Here is a 19407-nt window from a genome sequence, read left to right as displayed (position 1 = left end):
AACCTTTTTCCCTTATAGATTTCTTTTGTTGGGATGAGAAGCAAGAAGTAGTTTTCCTTTAATGCACCGCATTGCTCACATGTTTGAAAGGTCTTTATTTTTATAGGCTATGAAAAAAAAGCCTCACATACAAAAGCCAAGGATATATACAGACCGGTTTTGAAGACCCAACACATAACACCAGATCAGAGGTTTAAAACCGATATACAATCTACACTTCAGTTCCTTCCTAAAGAGTTTCTAAACTGGAAACGCTTGAAGGTGGTTAAATCATGGAAATAAAACCAGACTTACAAAAAGAGATTTTTATTTTTGCCTCAATGACACAACAGTGTTAACAGTTCATCTGAACATTGATGGTTTTAAAAGCTGTGGAGATTATTGTTAAACCCTGCAAGCTTTCAACGGTGCCATCAAGGCATATCCAAAGGCAAGAAATCATGCATTTCAGAGTGGATTGTGGAAAGAAATAAATTCCATTTTTTGAATAATTGAAAACACAAAGATTAACTCTAGTAAACTCAGAACAACAGTGCTTTCTCCATCTGCAGGGATGCTGCTAATATTAGAAAGTATTTGAACCTATTTTCCAAAACAGTTACGGAACTGCTTTGGCACACATACAGTGGAAATGGGAAATCTTATAGGGAAACATACAGTAAGTGGTCCTTTAGAAGTCATGCACATACCAAGAAGACTTTAAATAATCCTCACTCATATGAAAGTTTCCATAGGGCGGTCACTTCAACAGGCACTGTCATCGTTAATAAAAGATCTTAAAGAATAATAGTTTAATGGTGCTTGGAACAAACGGATCCTGCCTAAAATGATGCGATGCAGGCTTTAAGCTTTGTTTACTGGGATGCTGTGTGCCATTAAAATAATCTGCAGGATTGACTGGGTTAGACTTTGTATGTGTGCTTGATGATGGAAGAGGAAAGTACAACGTGTGAAGTCTTCTTGTCAACCAGTGCGTAGGATGATGTGGACTCCAGAGTCAGTAAAAACAGGGCCGCTCATGTCTCCCACTTTGAGAGCAAAGGAGGCGTCTTCAAAAGGCTTCTGCATCTGACCTAAAGCAGAAACACACACTGAGCCATTATCCAACCATCATACAACATGATGCAGCACGCACGTCTATAGTTAATCATTCATTTGTATGACTATTTCATATTAATGACATATTTAGCTAATTGACATTATTAATTACATTCATTTCTTTTATTCAGTTCAGTTCTACAGAGTTTGTGCAGCTAGATAACAGCCTTGTACAGGCTAAGCCTACACTTGAACCCACTTAGGTGTTTGATGGCAGGGGTGACACGGTGCCACTCTTATGAATGAAACTTGAGAAAATCCAATAAATCCAGCCGTGCTTATCTTGACATTTAACACCTTTAATGCTTTCAATTGGTTGCATTTGTTGTTCAACAGTTCTCTTAGTTTCCAGCGAATCACAAACCGTTTGCTCCTTCTGAACAACAACGCCTGCTGATAATTACCTGTGCCTACCTTAAGTACCATACATAAACATTCAAACAGTGACCCCTAGTGGCACACATAGGTAACAACACAAAAACAGCTCCTACAAGCCTAATGTACTAATACTAATATCAGCCGATGGCCATCTGAGTAATTTGTAATGATTGTATTTAGTAACCTTAACCCTAATAACTGGTTGTGCTTACCTTAAAAGCAAGAACTGCAATCAAGCGTTTGTGATAACTGGCAATAATCTTTTTCACCTCGCTGTGGACAAATTTGGGCCAACTCTTCTTTGCAGAATGTTTTAATTCAGCCACACTGGAGGGTTTTCAAGAACCAATGGCCAAAGCAGCTCAACAGGATTTAAGCTACATTCAGAGGTGGACTTGCTGGTGTGTTTCAGATCATCATAATAAATGAGGTCATCACTTAAAATTACTGGCAGTCATCGGTGCTACCCCTAAAGCCTTAAAGCCTCGTAGTTGATGCTCCTACGGTATAAATTTGAAAATCAAGACTTCCTTCTTTATCGCATTCACAAGATTTTCAGAAAACTTCACCTCTGATCTTGACATTTAGGTCGAGGTTAATGAAATTTGAAATTGCCTAAGATTTTTAGGAGAAACACCTATAGTGTGAACTCTGCTTTGAGTTATCGCATTGACAAACTTGTGCATTCACGCCACCCACGCATCAGTCGGAGTGACGACAATACCACATCGGCTTTTTATGGCCGAGGGGTAAAAACTGCAACTTCTGTATTTACTCTGGTTATCTTTGTCTCATATTGAAATTGACTGATGTTTGAAACATGTGACAAATATGGAATTAAACTGTGCTCACAAACTGCTGGTTTAACTTGTCACTACTATCAGTTATTCATGCACTGAATGTTTGATCACTTGATGGAGAGCTATGTGCAGGATTTCTTTTTATTCAGAAAGACAGATGAAGGAGATGCTGAATGAGAGACTGCCCTGAACAGAGAATGACATCATGCCGTGCATACCTCTACCAAACAGTCCCAGATCTCCACCGTTCTTAGCGGAGCTGCAGTCGCTAAACTGAGAAGCCAGGGACTCAAACTTCTCCTGTCCAGACTTGATCTGTTCTATGTACTCTGCACAGAAGACAGAAGATATTAAATACATCCATCAGACTTCATAAAATCTCCTCTCCCTCTCCGTGCTGCCTTACTTACTCTGAATCAAATCCAAGGCCTCATCTTTAGATCGTGTAATGTTTTGTTCCCTCCAGGAAGACGGACGACGCGACTGATTATGCTTCACCAAGAGATGAGAGCAGCGTACCTGAATTTAAAAAAATATATACATATACAAATATATCAGTATTTGTGTGTTAACACTCCAGATGTTGGAGTATCAGAACCACTTTACAATTTGGATGGCAGAATTTCAACTTTACAGCAACTCATGCAGCCCTACAACTACATTTGACTGGTTCTTCCTTTGACCCTCCACCAGATGTCATGAACATACAAGAACGCCAATCAACATTACATAAGTTGCAAGTGTAAAAGAAAACAAAACACTAAACTCATCAGTCCTAGAATAATAAAATCTATTACTGTTTCAGTCCACCAGAGGGTGCTGTTGAGGTTTTTTTCCCCCATCTGCTTCATAACTAAGTATTGTGATAAGATAAGATAGATAAGACTGATCAGCAATGACTATAACCGTTAGCTAAGTAAAAGCACACAGTTGTCCATCAGTCTTTATTAATAATCATGTGAAATACAATACTGTTAATAATTGAATTCCATTTCTCTGCACCGTTCCTCCTATCACTATTTAAATGCATACGTGTCATATTGCAGGCAGCTCCCTGATGTGTTACAGGAACATTTCAAATGTTATCCTGGAGAGCGCTATGCCCCTGCCAAATTGATTTTTCACAATAGTTGTCAAATCATAAGTAATTTGCAGGCATTAACAGTACCCTAGCTGGAATCTGAACATACCGTGTAAAATGTGTTTCAGTACCTCTTTAGGGAAAGTAGCACTGACTCATCACGTGCATCAAAAGAGAAAAAAAAAAAAAAAAAAACGCAGTTACTAAACATTACACACAACCTTATCTGGCTCTCCACGTCCGTCTCCCACTGGACGTTCCCACTGGCTGGCATTAGTGATGTGGTTGAAGTAGTACACTTTGCCTGTTGAAGTAACGACAGAAAACCAGTAAATTCATTAAGTTTTATTAAGATCTTTTTAAACACATGAAAACACAACACGACTCTGCTGCTACCCATTCACCCAGTACAGGATACTGTGCTACAGCAACTGGCCTCACTTCACACGGAAATGTCTAACACTTGAGTTTTACACAGGGATGGCCAGCGCTGACATTTGAACGAAACAAGTTATCCTGGAGTACACCTGAGAGTTAGGGCCATCATTTAAGCTGCTAAATGTCCACCTTTCATCGACAGCTGATCACTGATGATGTGTAAAAACCATGTAGTGAGCTGCCAAAAAGAAAAAAAACCAACAAAAAAACCAACCAAACTGCTTCCTGCCAAGACTGTAAATAAAGGTAATGAGAGAAGAGCATCAGAGATGCTATCAAAAAGCCACAATGACCAAAACTGACTAAAAAAAGCTTATTGTGTGAGTTTACAACTATGATCGAAGCCTTTTATGTTAGACATTACAGGCCATCTGCACAGGAGAAAATAAATATCACAGGCTGACTTCATAGAAGAATCACCTTTGAATCCTTCTCGGCCTTTCAGCAAAAAAGTGTAAAAGAAAAAAAAATGCTGCTGAGGCCATACACTTTTAAAAGAAGCACCTTTCTCTAGTTTAGCATTCGATCGTACTTAAACACTGAGTCAACTGTTTGGTTTCTTCTGTTTTAAAAGTAATTCTTATTTTAAGACTGTTTTCATGGACCACTGATTCATTTATTAGGCCAATCCCCTTCTAACCAGCCCTGGACCTTCACACCTCATATTTATATAGCAGCAGTTTTGCTTGACATTGTGTCAGCCTGCTTCTCTACAGAAACATATCCACCATATTGGAGTGGACATGGAAAGGATCACTGTAACATGACCTGCGGCCTTAAAGAGCAAGAACAACAGGTACTGTTGCCAGCTGCAGTCCAACATTATGAAATTCGAGTTTATCCTCAGGATTAGAGACTCATTGAGCAAAAGGCTGACTGCGCTGCTCGACTGTTTTTATCTTTGCAAATAATCCATGTAAACTGTTAAATGGTATACGCTCTGACATGCAAGCTTGCTACCGCTAATGTTCACTGATCACCTCTTTTGCAGTGCTAACATTTTCATGTGTGGTTTCATAAGACCAAGATGGTGAAAGCCCAACTGCCACACTGCAAGTTTCAAAGCTGGTGCCCACAAACCACGGGGTGACATTAAAGTGGCTCTGCCCAGCTTTTATATGCTTTGGGTGCTTTCCATGACTCAAGCATGCCTCCTTTCTTCCTTTGGTCAGGCTCCATCTTCATATAAAGCAATTAGCTTGTTGTCCAGTACTAGCTTGCAACTAGTTGCTAGCACTAGGAGACGGCTCTTCCTAGCCATCTCAGAGAGATGCGAAGGAGGTACGTGTCGATGGAGGCGCTGCTGTTGCTAAATGAGAACTTTGTGGTTTCATCATCAGTGTAGAGTGAGTCACGGTGCACAGCTGGGCCACCTGTCCAACTCACAGACTCCCACACAAGCCCTCATTTAAGAACGATTTCAAAGCTTAGAGCAGCTTCTCCTTCAAAGTCTGAAAAGCATTCAAATCTCTAATAGGCCAATTTAAATAAAAATAATCTCTCATGTGCCATCTTTAGATATGCTAAAAAAAACAAAAAACAATTATTAGTATTTTTTATTTTATATCTTCCAAATATTTACCTTTTATAAATAAAATTTACTTGCGTTATTGTTACTTCCTTACTTATCGTTATTAGTCATTGATATAACAGGCTAGAAGATAACAAGGTACTGTAATCACATTACTCTGAGACGGGCAGTACTGTAACATATCACTGTACTAATTTCAGCAACTGCATCACTATTTGCTTTGCAAAGGTTATTCAATTATCTCAGCAATGGGCAGATTGAAAGAAAAGAGGGAAAAAAAAAAATCAAACCAGCAGTTTTCTTCCTGTGCTGCTGTCAGCTGAGTTCAGATTTTTGCAGGGAGGAGGAAAATGGTGGAGCAGTTTACAACATTTGAGAAGTGGCGATGTGGCCATTTCACTGCATGAAAGGATGAGATCACGAATCGCAAACTGCATCCAGAGCAGAAACTGCTGCATTATACTGTTAACGCAACATCTCTTTACAAACATCTTCACGGTGAAGAACCTAGTCAGTGTATCCTGACCCTCAGTCAGCAGCCAGAGTGATGAGCCATCAGGCCCAGCCTCCATTTCTACCTGTACATGTTTCTACAGTAGAATCGGTGTGGTGGTTGTTCTGAAGGCTCCTTGAGTTGGTTTTCAACTTTGCCACGTGTTATCACTACAAAAATAAAATAAAATAAAATAAAATAAAATCTCTGTTACGATAGGAGTTTGTGTCACTGTGTGGGGCTGTAGCCTAAGGCTTATAATGCATCACAACATGCTGTCAGTCATGTTGCGGTGGAGTAACGCAAAGTATAACGAGTAGTTTAACAAATTACTTTCTCCAGGGAGTAATTAGGTAATGCAAAATGAAACAAAAACAAATAAATAAAAGTGACAAGTAATGTTTAAGACTTTGAGCAACGACCCCAGCAATGTTCACCTCACAGTAACTGCTTTCTTTTTTTAAGCAATTTGCTTCTTTGAGGGATACTAAAACATTTAAGTTAATTGTATATTAAATATTAGTGTTTCTCCGTGTAACTGTGTGTATTAGAATTTACTGGTCCTTACAAAACACCACAGCACGAGAGCTATGACGATAACCTGTGTCACGTGAGGAGGGAGGAGAGAGGACGCATAAGTTTAGCATTCTGAAAAGCGTCCTACTGCTGGGACTCGTTCAATCTGCAGGTGAGGCGCTGGGGCGGGCTGACGTCATGCAGGGCCCTGCCGCAGCCAGGTTGAATGAATCAGCTTTGGCGCGATAATGAAGCTAAGGTGCCTAAAACAAGCTGAGAAAACGCCATCATTAAATAAAGACATTGACAGCAGCGACTAACCCCTCGCTGCTTTTAGACTGCAGTGATTAAACACGTCAGTCCAACCTCGTTTCAGCACTAATGCACGATGCTGAGGTTGCTAGCTACTGAGCTAAGTTCACTATACACTCTACTTTAGCTCCCTATTTAGGACACTTAGCTTCTTGTGGCTCGTGTTTTATCACCTGAATTGCGGCTCATTCTTTTCTCCCATCCGGACGGTAGGTTCTCCTCATCTGCCATGTTGCTTTCTGCAGCAGCGTTTTCAAATTTGATTTCAATCTAGAAGCCGTGTGACGAACCAAGCTGCAGCTAGGCAGATTACGACAGTTGGCCTGATGTTTATGGTACAAGTTGTTTTCAGTATTAGGTCCGCCTTTGGTGGGGTTTTTGTTCTGTGATAGGTCTAGCGAGATCGCCAATCATCGTAGTCCTCATTTGATTGGTAGGAAGGCGAATTCGCAACTAAACCAGCTTTACGGTAAGCAGGACCGAGAGATTTCCAGAAAATATCAGCGAAGGAAATAATTGTTTTTTCTGCTATACAGTTCAAGGTAAGGATGACAGCTTCAACGTGTGGTTTTTATACGGTATCATAATGTTTCGGATTTTGACTTCATAAAGCTGCCCATGAGTGTATTTAAATATAAGCCCCGTTTGTTTTACGTTAACGTGGTGTTGTGAGGTACAGCTAACGTTAGCTAAACAAAACAACCTGGCTGATTTCACTAGATTTCTGTGGCTGTGATTTCCAGCCAATCTTGTATAAAAGAAACTCACTAGGGTTATCATCTACTTTATCATCTAATACTTTCATTTGTCTAACGTTGTCTCATCTCTTCCTCTTTTCTGCAGACGTAAAGATGATCGAAGTGGTTTGCAACGACCGTCTAGGCAAGAAAGTCCGGGTCAAGTGCAAGTATCCTTTGCTGAAACTCTGAAAATAATGCTGAATATTGTCTCTCAACACACATGTCAAAATAATGTTTTAGGTGCGGACATCTGGGATGTCTTGAGATGAGTTAAAATAAGTCAGGATGTTTAACAGTACAGCATTCATCAGCATCTGCTTTCACAGCACCCCTGCTCTGAAATTATGGACTTAATTTTAAGGTGCAAGTAAGGCCCATTTATATAATAGAATGGTGTGGGGAATAGTTTTACAATGAATCTATTAACATGTGAGTTTCTGGAGGATGTTAGAAGACTAAAATTCAGTGTCACTGTTTGTCTTGGCACCCATGCTGATTACTTCTTATGACTTATTTCATTCCGTTAATACAGAAACCCACAATTGAAAGTCTGTGGGTTATTATAATAGTCATATTTGAGGTTTCAGCTTGTAAGTGAACTTTATTAAAAACAAAAAGTCAGTATCTTACATTTTGGTCTTTCAGGTTCTTTTACCTTTTAATATGTGACCCTGTTTATGTTTATTATCATCAAATGATGTTTAAAAATGGTGCTTGCCACTATTTGCCATCACTTGACAGCAGATATAATACCACTTGAATGAACGCCACTTGACAATCAACTAAAAGTCTGATGATTTTCAGTAACTTCTGGGTGTCGCAGCTTGAAGGAATCTTGTTTGGTCAAGTGTTAGAAGTGTTTTGCCTATAATGGGTTTGGAGGCAGTCTGTCATGGGGCTACAGAGAGAGTTGGACCAGTTTAGATAAAACACACACAGGATGGCTAAAGTGTTCTGACTGAGGAAAGCAGAGCATTCAAAGCTGCTGCGCCGTCCATCTGCAGATCAAAAGAAGCAAAATGATACTAGCAGACAACACTCAGATTTTTTTTTAACCACGCATTTGTTAAAGCTCTGGATGTTTTCCAAGCTGTTACACTGCTCCTTCCTTAACTTCGGTGTTTCAGCTCTGAGGATACCATCGGAGATCTGAAGAAGCTCATAGCTGCCCAGACAGGAACACGGCATGATAAGATCGTGCTAAAGAAATGGTGAGCTGCTCAAATGGGATTTGATGTGCTTGATGACAAATAACTCATCTATTTGGACCTAAATGTTGTCCTTTGTTTTCCACAGGTACACCATATTCAAGGACCACGTGTCTCTGGGTGACTGTATCCTTTAAAGGGTTTTTCCTGTAGTTGTACTTATGTGGTTTTAGTTACATTACCTTTAATTTAATAATGATCATGACCGTGACGTTATTACACCCTCACAGAACAACTGCAGTTCCTTTTATTGCACTCACAATGATCCATAACATGAATGTATCCATAAATTGTTTAAATTGGTAAAAAAATGTTTTTTATTGATTTAGAGATCAAGATAACTGCAGCACTTATTTTTCTCTAATTAAAACAGCTGAAGCATTTTTGTAATGCGTGTAAATTTGTACCTCTCAGAATGAGCAGAACCGATAGCTGCTGTATCCAGATCACTTGTTGCACTTAACCAAAAACTCTCCAGATGAAATCCATGATGGGATGAACCTTGAGCTGTACTACCAGTAAGCAAGAGGGGAACCAGAAGTCAGATGTACAGATGTAAAGATGTTTCTTGCTACAAACACACACATGCACCACTGGAATTGAAGGTCTCACACAACGAGATGGAGCGAGAGCGACAGTCACACGGCAACAATGGAGTTTTAATTTTTCCTCTCAAATCACTTTGTGAAAGAGATGTTGTTGTTGTTTTTTTTATATTTTGGAAATAAAACTGATATTTACCTGACTGTGAGAGTGAGTGCTGGTCTTTTTTGTCCATTAATTATTTTCTCATACTGGGTGAGACTGGGAAACCTTATGCATCGCTAACGCTTTTCCAAATTACTCTTTACCTTCATCCAGTAAGCTGGAAAGCAAAGTGTTGGGCAAAAGCATGCAAAAAACATGGAGTTAGTTGCTTTTGATGTTGGTGGTAGTAAGTAGAAGGGATTAATTGGTGCCAATGGGACCTACAAACTTATCAGTGGAACTTGGCAATGATATTTGCCTATGGCTGTGCATCCAACACCATTCACGTGGGGATGTATATGAATAATTTCAGTGGAGGCAAATGGACACCATCAGGTTTTCTAGGGGCCTTCTGCTCCAACTCCTCGACAAAATTTTAATTAGACGTAGCTTTACCTCTGTACATAAGACCAGTATGGCTAATGAGTTTATCGCATATACGCATTGCAGAAGCTAAATTTACACGTATGCTGTTTTCAACAAAAAAAAGTGCTTGGACTAAAAAAATGATACTGGCTGATTAATCAGCTTTGGCAGCAGTTCTCAGACTGAGAGCTGGGGTTAGCAACCAGGGGGAATTTGTATGAAACAAAGTTTAATGATTTAGTTTTAAAAAAGGTGGTTTCTAAAGCTATTGCGCTGACTCTGAAGTATCTTTTATTGTTTAATGATGGGGGGAAAAAAGCCAGCGCTAAACCTCCCTGTACACTATATGTTTAACCTCGATATGTTAAACCATTCTTTACCACATTACACTCGTACTGGACCACATTTCAGAGGAAATTATAAGACCTTTGTGCATCTAACATGTACTTTTATTTTAGAAATCTTTCTGTAGTGTACTGATCAGATAAGACAGCTATAGCACAAAAAACACCTGCTTGTATTCACTGCATCAGTGTGAATACATATAAGGTGTATTGTGTAAACTATTTTTGCAGAAGTTCTACATGTCAGGAAGCCTGTGGCATTGATACTTTGACCTTTGTTGCAGCTAAATAAATGCTGCTACTACAGAGAAGTGCCATGGCCCGCAACTCTGTTTTAGATTTCAGATTTAGCATTACAATACAGATGTGGGCACAAAACCAGCCCCATAATCAAACATTTTCCTTTGGTGTGTAAGAACATGTCTGCACTGAACAAAGCCGTCCAACGTGTTTGAAGTGGAAGCGGCACTTTTGGCAGAGTGAGAGCGAAATCCTGCTGCCATGGAGACCTTACTTATAGACTCAGTCTTCTTGGACATGGATACTATTGTGTCTCTCAACACTTCAGAGCTTTAGCCATTGACAGCTGACATTGATGTAAACCTTTTACTAAAACTGCATCAAAGAAAGAAAAGAATGAGGGGACAGTCGTGGCACAGCTGTGGAAAGACAACAACTGCCGAATGAGGGAAGAGGTCAAATGTGAAGATATTTAGAATCCCCATATACTAGTATCATTTCCAAACTGTAGCCAATATAAGAATTTGAATCATTTTTAAAAATAAAAGGCAAGTTTTACCTTATTTGACCTTGAAAAAGAGATCAAAGGTCCAAAGTAATGTGATAATTACAATCCCCAGTTATCATTCTCTATATGCTGTCAATACAAACAATAGCAGTAAGAAAGTTTGCAATAGCTCTGCATTGTATTATTATCACTTTGACCTTGAGGGAGAGGTCAGAGGTCAAAAGTGACATAATATTCTAAATCTTTATACAGTACTTTCTAACAAAACACACCACACTATATACAGCAAACCAAGCCTAAAATACTCTGTTGTAATACCATTACTACTAATACTACTAAATAATAATTAATAATAACACAGCAGTTAGTCACATGCATGCACTGTAAAGAAGCAGTTCTTCACACACACTGCTCTTTACCTTTTCCCTACAATGGCAGAAACAAATCATCATGTACTAGTTTCTCTTGTAGTGGTTTTATGTCAGTCCTCCACACTGGCTAAACCTTTCAACCACTAAACACCTACTTCGCAACCCCCAACCTCCCACTATGTTTATCTGTGTTCAGTGGTCTACTGATGTTCTTGGTCTCCTGGTTTCTTACAGGTTGCAGACTGCAATCAAAATAAAGAAAACTGTCTTGGTCACGGGCTCTTTTTAACCCCTTTTTATTTGTTGTTGTTGCTCCCTGAGCCTGGTTGTGCTGGAGGTTTCTTCCTGTTAAACATGAGTTTTGCCTTCTCACTGTCGCCAAGTATTTGTTCATAAGTGTTTTTCTCTCTATTATTCTTGGGTCTTTGCCTTGCATTATACAGCGCATCGAGGCAAATGTTGGAAGTTTATAAATAAAACTGAGCTGAACTGAATTGTCAGCTTGTTAGCTTTAGGTTTAGCCTTAGCTTTAAGACTGCACCACATGCAGTCACATTTGCTGCTTTGGTAATTGGAAATCCGCTGCATACACAATGTACATTAAACGCCCTTTTTTCAGTTTTTAATTTAATTTCACATGAGTTCACACAGACACTTATACGTGAGCTTAAAAACAACACAGAGGTGGTTTTGTAAACTGTAAATTTCGAGTAGATATAATGATATGGCTAAAATCCATATGTGAACCAGACATCATCAGGCTGGCTGAACAGAGATTTTATTCACATCACTAGACACTCATCACATAATCACAAGTAGCAACTGGCATTCTCGTTCATACACACAGCCACACTCATGCATATTGGTTAATGCAGTCCCTCACACAGACCCCTACACATAGAGAACGAGTCAACACATCACATCCGTAGGAACATCAGCAGTAGTCAGAGTAATCCTCCTCCACATAGTTGGCTGGAAAGAACCCCACCTGGAAACACAGGAGCAGTGCAGGTCAGACAAGAAGCCAACAAATAAATAAATAAAATATTTTTGGATTTTTTACGTGTTCTCACCCGGCCGTACACCTCTCCTTTCCACCAGCCACTGTGACCCTTCTTGGAAAGGATCTTGATGGTGTCTCCTTCCCGCAGCGACAGCTCGGAGCGGTCCCTGGCCGAGAAGTCGTACCTGGCCCTTGCCACGCCGAAGTTCCTCATGCTGCCCCCTGTGAGACAGAGCCCACATTGCAGCATGGAAAAGCTTAAAGGAATAGTTTTGGGGAAACAGTCTTACCCCATTCCTCGCAGAGAGTTTTCATGAGAGTTCTCATCACCACTCATGTTAAACACAGAGTTAAAGCAGATTTTTGCTTACAATAAAGACTGGAGATGGCAAAAAGAACACATGCGGCTATCATAAAGTCATTTCTAGATTTGTGCTTTTGTACAAAATATGGAAATGTGATAAAAATGAATATGAGAGCTCCATGATCTGTAGTGATCTGCACTTCCACAACTAGGAGGTGGGTTGCTCTGTCATTTTGCACAGACATTTGCAAGTCACAGAGGACGACTTTGGTGATCACAGTGAGGACTGTAGGAGGTGATGGAGATCTTCTGTACCTGGTGTGGAATTGGGCATGTTGTCAGACAGGTTGCTTTGCTCCGGTTGTTTGAAAGGTATACAAAGTGTGGTGTCCAGGTCCTTAAAGTACTCCTTCAATGAGGTCTGCTGGTAATACTGAATCATCTCCTAATATGGGAAGGGGGCGGGAGGAGAAAAGAAGCGTGAGAAACGTAAGAGAGATGTTAGTTGTGGTTAGAGAGGAGGAGCTGAGGTCAGCAGCAATCCAGCACTAAAGATAGTGCTCAGCGGTAGGTTTGGTTTCTCTTGCTCTGAGGCAGTGCTTCAGCTTTATGACTGCGTATGACTTACTATTAGACCCTTGAAGGCCTTCTTGTCGTTGATGCGGTAGAGACCTTCACTAGAGGTGATCTTAATGTGTCTGATGTCCATGTTGAACCTGAGGGAGGAGAGAGGTGAATATTAAAAGCCACAGTCTGGGAACTCGTGGAGGCTGAACGGCAAACACAGCGATGACTCTCAAACGACAGACTCGAGAATCTTTCACTTCTGCAAAGATGAATGGATTTTGTTGGCTCCTGAATTAAAAACAGATCATGCATTAAATGCTTTGTCAGTCTGGATTGTTTCCCTGGGTTTTGAGAGGAACTGATACTTCTTTTACAGCACAATTACGCATTACACGTGTTTGGTAATACAGCTCCAAATTTCCAAACCGTTTTATGGATGGGGAACTTTTTTAAAGTGGAGGTTTATTTTAAAAGAGGATTACAATGCAGTATATTTCCTGATGAAGTTTTGTACGATTTTATTAATTTAAATGCTCCTTTGGTGCAAAAAAAATGTGCTCTTTCTTATAGTTTTAGGGTAGATATGCAGCTTATTTTTTTAACAATTAAGGTTTGAAATGCAATCGGAGCAATAATAGAATATTTAAAAGATCGCAGTAATTTGGCCATCTTCAAATCAACAGATAGATAATCAAACAGAACTTTAACTGATATAAGTCTTACTTAATGCTGATAGCATACTCTCCTCCATCTTTCTGCCGTACAAGGAAGGTACCATCAGAGCGGGACATTAATAGGTTTTTGGCGGCCGTGCGGTCCATGTTTCCCGCAAACCTTTAATAACACAGAGAGAACCAGAGCGTTAGTTTTGATTTTGAGTGATTACTGTAGCCTCTGAAATATGAATTCATACAGTTATTTTTTGACAACAGTCACAAGACCAATCAAGTTACACTGCGATCAAACACACTTTGTCATTTAAATACATTTGGCTGTTCTGTCACTACAGCATTACTTGTCCTTCTCTGAGAGTTATAGACGTGACAGCAGACAATGATTCAAATACGAGTGTCATTACAAAGAAACAATCATTTCACAAATGGCACCAAAGTGTTAATAATTTAGGATTCAGACAAATGTGAAAAATGGTCAGTATGGCGTACATGAGCCAAATTTGAAGAAATCCCCTGAAGGCGTTTGTGAGATATTTCATTAAAGTGGGTAGCCCTAAAACAAAACACCTCTGGCTTTGCTCTTTGCTGACAGCCCCTGGAAGCAGTTTTGCCTTTAGGGGTTTTTACCAGACAGACTTTATAAAGCAAAATAGTAGGTTACACTTAGTCCAACGCCTTAGTTGAAAGCCCATCAGTTCACACCTTCACCTTAACCACATCGTAAAAAGCTATCAAATTAATTTTAACGGTTGCGTTTTCCTGCACAAGCGTACATAATTCTGAAAAATACTTTCAAATGAGCTTTAAGCTGATGTTTTTCTCTATAAAGTCTGATCAATTATTTTGATAATGGAAAGCTTTGTTTATAAGAAAAATTATGTTATCTGACTGTACATGATCAGTCGTGTTCACGTTCCTGTCCACAATGTCATACTTTTCATTACCACCAGGTGTCGCCAAACTGAAACATTTTTTAACACATGCTGTCCTTCAGGAGAGCAATAGTGTGATTAAAAAGCTGTTTATAATCAATAATTTGAGGGCTCAGAACGCCATCGTCATCGTCATCAACACGAGCCTGGGGGCGTGTACCACCACAGTGTACGGTACATCCTATCAGTTTCAGCGTAAAAGTGTGTTCCAAACGCTGCTATTAAAACGCCTGTAATTTTCAGTATCGGGTTCTGCTTTTGCGTCTGTTAACTAGTACTACTCTATGTGTCGGCTCTGTGGTGTTTCCCACTGCGTTTTGCAAAGCAATGCAGCACTGTAAAAAAAATCAGACCATGGTTAACCAAGGTAAGCAGAAGCTCGGCGAGCGAGCGATTCCGCCCCGTTCCTGTCAGTACTCACCAGTTGAAGCCAGACAGGTCTTGGGTTGGCCTCTGGAAAGTAGTGAGATCACAGAAAAGTCACATATAAAAAGGCTGTGGTTGTGCAGATAACAATTTTTCATTTCCTAATTCTGCTTAATGTTTGTTTTCTTTACAGGAATGGTGCAAGCTGACAAAAACCACTTGGCTGTGCTAAATTTAGTCAGTTATGTGTTTGCTGTTCTGAGCTTATGTCTTTCTGGGAAATTAAATCTATCTGAAAATGTTGTTTTGTTTTCAAAATGGAAAAGTTAGGGTGCTTACTGGCTGCTGGATTGTACTCACAGAGAGGTAGGGCTGAACCTTTTGGCAAGGGAACCATCCCATTAGACCACTGGTCAGATTTCTTCCCTATGTCACAAAATAAAAAATAACATGACTGAGTCAACCGATCAGTTACTGAAGGGTAAATCAAGCAATCAACCCCAATTGTAAAAATATTTACTCATATACAAAAGATAGCAATCTGAGGTAAGTCACACATCAAAAAACTATAAGCAGAGGTTTAATGAGGAAGTACTGTGAAGCATGAAAGAGCTGGCTGACACCTGATTTGTGAATCAAATTTTTTGGGGGTAACTATTAACAAAATGTTAAAAACTATTTCACTAAGACATGTTTCAAAGTGGTGATGGATAGAATCACAGACGCTGCGTTGAGCCCATTTATGCAGCGCTGACAGTGAGACGGTTCAAGCGTTTTTCACTCTTTTCGGCGCATGCTTTCATTCTCATGAATGAAACTTTCAGTAAACTGTGCCACAGTGAGCCAGCGGGCACAAAAAGCACGGCCGCGAAACCTGAGCGGCTCTGTGGATTTCTGCCGTCAGATTACGCTTATTTTCCAAATCAAAACTGTCACACAGCATCGCGATTGCATGCAGATACAAGTGCAGGTTTGGCACGAGGGAGGAAGTGGAAGACTGAGACTGAGACGCAGAGAGGAAAATGTCAAAAGAGACTGAAAAAAGACAAAAGCCTCTCACACCTACACGGCAACCACAGGAAACGAGCCTTGAAAAGTCTAAAAAATAATGCATGACCCCCCTCACCCCTCCCCTTCTTCAGTTTATTGAATACAGAATAGAGTGCATGTAAATGGCTATGTTTTTTTAGGCCTACCTCCCACCAGGGCAGCTCTGCGTCAGCGCGGGTCAGCTCAATGACGTCCCCTCTGGAGAGATTAAGCGCTTGGCCGAAGCCCACAGGAGGCGGCGGCATGCCATAATACTCCTGATTTACCTCCATCTTAGGATATCCTGACAGCAGAAAGAGGAAAAAGGACACGTTGTGATATCTGGAAGAGCTGCAACATAAGGCAAGCACTCCTAAAAACTAATCAAACTGGATCAAACTATTCTCTGCATGTTTTTAAACATTTTTTGATTTCAGATAGACAAAGTTTACCAAAAACATCCCCTATCCCCGCCCGCCTACCATGATGCTCCGTTTAGATAAAGTAAAACTGGGCTACCATTAACCACACACGGGTGTTTTTTCAACGGGGTTCCCATCAACATGCATAAATTGGGTGAAAATAGTCCACAAACTAGTTAATGGTTGTCGCTCTGATATTTTCTACCTTAAAAGAGGGCTCAGAAAAGAAGACCGTGAGAACATCTTATTCGCTGCAAGTATTGAACTGACAGTTCAATTGGTAAAAACAAATAAAAAAACGAAGGGAATGAGGGGGAAACACTTTCATTCAGACGTAAGCGAACCATCCTCATTTATTTACCAGCCCTGTTATGCAACTTGAATAAATCGGGTTGGGGGAGGTTAATATACTGATATGTTTGACAGGTGAAGCTAAATCACTTGCTGTGATGTTTTCGGGCACACTGCAAAAACTCAAAATCTTACCAAGAGTATTTGTCTTATTTCTAGTCAAAATTATCTCATTACACTTAAAATAAGACAGAATCAGCTAAAGGGCAACATTTCAGTAAGCTACAGGAACTTGTTTCAAGACAGTAAATCTTAAAACTAGACAATTTTCACTTGTTCCATTGGCAGATTTTTTTCACTTATTTCAAGCTAAAATATCTTGTATTAAGTAAAAATCTGCCAATGGAACAAGTGAAAATTGTCTAGTTTTAAGATTTACTGTCTTGAAACAAGTTCCTTTAGCTTACTGAAATGTTGCCCTTTAGCTGATTCTGTCTTATTTTAAGTGTAATGAGATAATTTTGACTAGAAATAAGACAAATACTCTTGGTAAGATTTTGAGTTTTTGCAGTGCAGAACTGGGGGGAGATAAACCAAGATACTGACCTCAGGACTCTGATTGACAAAGCAAAAAGAGTAAGAATGAAAATATTACCAAGAGTGTTGCTTTTATTCCAGTCATTACAACCAATGAGTCACAGTTCAGTCATGACTTTTGAAATATTACATAAAATGAAACCTAAAAGTCCGTTGGTCACTCTGTGGGCTTTCATAAATTCCTAAAGTTGAGACATCACATTACAAACATAAATCTCTTTGAGGCTGCGTCAGCAAGAAAAATCTACAGAATCAAAAAGGTGGAGCTACCTGCCATGCTTACGCCTTCTTAGTAAGGGAAATAATCTTCTTTTGGTCAAGAGGCAAAAAGATTATAGTGTATGCTGAAAATGGATAAGGTATTAAAACGTGCATCTAGCGATAAGATTATCAGTGTCAAAGAAAATGAATCAGACAGGCTGCAAAGTTTAGTTCCGTCGCATTTCCAGAAGACCAGCTGATCTCTGTGCCAGCTCACATCAACAGATGACTTAGCAGGCAAACCTCATAAAGGGGGGGTTATTTAATACTGCAGCTGCAGCAAGCCACTCTGCAACCCACCTCCACCCCACTCATTTTCATTCTGTGTCTGACGATCTCTACTCTGTTCTGTGCTGAACTTTTGTTGCTGTTCTTCCTGCTTTATGCTTTGCACTTATGCATGTAAGAACAGAGACATATCCAAATCAGTGCAGATGTAAACAATAAGCCCCCCTACACACAGTCACACTACAGTAAAAAATACCTTCTTTTGATGAGGAAAAAATCAGGTTGCTCGGTCATTTGTTTAAAAAAAAAAAAAACAGCCGCAAGCAGTTGGGGTGACCAGAGATTAAGTGCGCAACACTCTTAACCTCAACTGAATTAACCAGCCACATGATGGGTCTCAAAAAGGTCACAGTGAAACTTATACTGACTGCAATCAGTGAGACAGATTAGTTACAGATTTTTAACACGCTGCAATCTATCTGAGTCAGTCTGCCCGAATAACCGCAACTCGTTTGCCACTCACCTCCCTGCAGTAGAGGACTCAGCTGTTTATATTCCTATATGTAAGCATGGTTGCCAAGCGCCTATGTCACTTTGCATTTAGTGTCTTATAGAAAATAGATTGCCATTAAACACATCATAATAAAATATAATCATATAGACAGGAAAAGCAGGCTGGGAATACTTGCTGATGATGTGATATATAACTATCTGAATTATTTATGGTGAACTCTGCTACTAATAGGGGAGAAAATGATAATTGCCCTGCTGAAGTTCTATCTGTCCGACATAATAGGGTATGGGTCTTTATCAGAGAAGATCACAGAGAGATTAAAGCTGATGGCAGAGAGGCTTTTAAAAATGGTCACTATATATAGATTTGGCTATAACTTTACAAACAAAAAAAGCACTTTTATAATAACACAACTCACAAGATATATGAAATATATGTAGGTTAAAACGTGGGAAGACACATCGCTACAGCTTTATATTTGAGTGTTGAACAAAAACATGACCTCAGAACCTGAAAGTCTTGTCCTGTATGCTTTCAACATGCTGGTAGAAATAGGCTCTATAAGCTGATATATCATGAATTTCTTACCAATGCTGGAATGACCAGAGGACCTTTGAGCTTTATTCTGAAGGAACAAAAGAAAGAAACAGTGAAGCAAAGTTTTGCACGAGTCCCAAAGAACATCCATCCATTAAAACTGGCACGTACAATAGTGTGAATAAAAAGCCCAAAGCTGAGCTGGAAGTTTACAGTATAAAATATATGTAGACATACCTTTTTTGCAGAAACAGAATGATCTGTAATTTTAAAAGCAGAAATGATTGTTAGACTAATTAGTAGCATTGTTTTAACACATACATATGCATGTGTGCACGTATACAGACCTGAGTTTCGTCCACAGGCGGGTACTCTGCCTAAACACTCTTTATGTGCTGCCATCTTACAGCGAGTACAGCGATAGCCCTGAAAAAATATCCCCCTGCAGACACATAGAGAAATTTTACCTTTAGAGGAGATTTTTTTCCTTTTTTTTGTTAACTTGTTAATA

At 39.7% G+C, this 19407-nt stretch overlaps 3 protein-coding genes across 5 annotated transcripts in view; 1 reads left to right on the top strand and 2 right to left on the bottom strand.

The window, feature by feature from the left end:
* Positions 1 to 290: 290 nt before the first annotated feature.
* On the bottom strand, positions 291 to 7004 carry pin1 (peptidylprolyl cis/trans isomerase, NIMA-interacting 1). Its single transcript, XM_031743870.2, has 5 exons — positions 6821 to 7004; positions 3579 to 3661; positions 2687 to 2795; positions 2495 to 2605; positions 291 to 1073 (listed from the first exon to the last, which is right to left on the bottom strand). The coding sequence occupies exons 1-5, from the start codon at positions 6876 to 6878 to the stop codon at positions 964 to 966; spliced, it is 471 nt and encodes a 156-aa protein (XP_031599730.1). The 5' UTR covers positions 6879 to 7004; the 3' UTR covers positions 291 to 963.
* Positions 7005 to 7066: 62 nt separating this feature from the next.
* Positions 7067 to 9346, top strand: ubl5 (ubiquitin like 5). Its single transcript, XM_031743871.2, has 5 exons — positions 7067 to 7189; positions 7491 to 7554; positions 8515 to 8598; positions 8684 to 8721; positions 9074 to 9346. Exons 2-5 carry the CDS (start codon positions 7499 to 7501, stop codon positions 9115 to 9117), a joined length of 222 nt encoding a protein of 73 aa, XP_031599731.1. The 5' UTR covers positions 7067 to 7189; positions 7491 to 7498; the 3' UTR covers positions 9118 to 9346.
* Positions 9347 to 11933: 2587 nt separating this feature from the next.
* Positions 11934 to 19407, bottom strand: part of LOC116323525 (proto-oncogene vav) — a 29544-nt gene continuing 22070 nt past the window's right edge. For 2 of the 3 annotated variants that reach the window (XM_031743873.2, XM_031743874.2), the window contains 11 exons: positions 19244 to 19338; positions 19134 to 19156; positions 18948 to 18984; positions 16214 to 16350; positions 15357 to 15443; positions 15073 to 15104; positions 13769 to 13879; positions 13107 to 13194; positions 12794 to 12923; positions 12245 to 12396; positions 11934 to 12159 (listed from right to left, as the gene is read on the bottom strand). In XM_031743873.2, coding sequence (XP_031599733.1) covers positions 12106 to 12159; positions 12245 to 12396; positions 12794 to 12923; positions 13107 to 13194; positions 13769 to 13879; positions 15073 to 15104; positions 15357 to 15443; positions 16214 to 16350; positions 18948 to 18984; positions 19134 to 19156; positions 19244 to 19338 — 946 coding nt within the window. In that variant the 3' untranslated portion in view covers positions 11934 to 12105. The remainder of the gene's footprint in view (positions 12160 to 12244; positions 12397 to 12793; positions 12924 to 13106; positions 13195 to 13768; positions 13880 to 15072; positions 15105 to 15356; positions 15444 to 16213; positions 16351 to 18947; positions 18985 to 19133; positions 19157 to 19243; positions 19339 to 19407) is intronic. The other variant, XM_031743875.2, reaches the window with a different exon arrangement.

The sequence above is a fragment of the Oreochromis aureus genome, linkage group 6 (genome assembly GCF_013358895.1).
Source record: "Oreochromis aureus strain Israel breed Guangdong linkage group 6, ZZ_aureus, whole genome shotgun sequence".
Lineage (NCBI taxonomy): Eukaryota > Metazoa > Chordata > Actinopteri > Cichliformes > Cichlidae > Oreochromis > Oreochromis aureus.
The sequence above is the reverse complement of the archived record's forward strand: the minus strand, read 5'-3'. Positions and strand labels throughout refer to the sequence as shown.

Excerpts from the sequence above, each read along its gene's own strand:
- pin1 (XM_031743870.2), bottom strand. The coding sequence starts at position 6,878 with ATGGCAGATGAGGAGAACCTACCGTCCGGATGGGAGAAAAGAATGAGC. Across the intron at positions 2,606-2,686 it reads GGCCTTGGATTTGATTCAGA|AGTACATAGAACAGATCAAG; the intron begins GTAAGTAAGGCA and ends TCTTCTGTGCAG. Across the intron at positions 1,074-2,494 it reads TCTGGGACTGTTTGGTAGAG|GTCAGATGCAGAAGCCTTTT; the intron begins GTATGCACGGCA and ends TTTCTGCTTTAG.
- ubl5 (XM_031743871.2), top strand. The coding sequence starts at position 7,499 with ATGATCGAAGTGGTTTGCAACGACCGTCTAGGCAAGAAAGTCCGGGTC. Across the intron at positions 8,599-8,683 it reads AAGATCGTGCTAAAGAAATG|GTACACCATATTCAAGGACC; the intron begins GTGAGCTGCTCA and ends TGTTTTCCACAG. Across the intron at positions 8,722-9,073 it reads CCACGTGTCTCTGGGTGACT|ATGAAATCCATGATGGGATG; the intron begins GTATCCTTTAAA and ends AAAACTCTCCAG.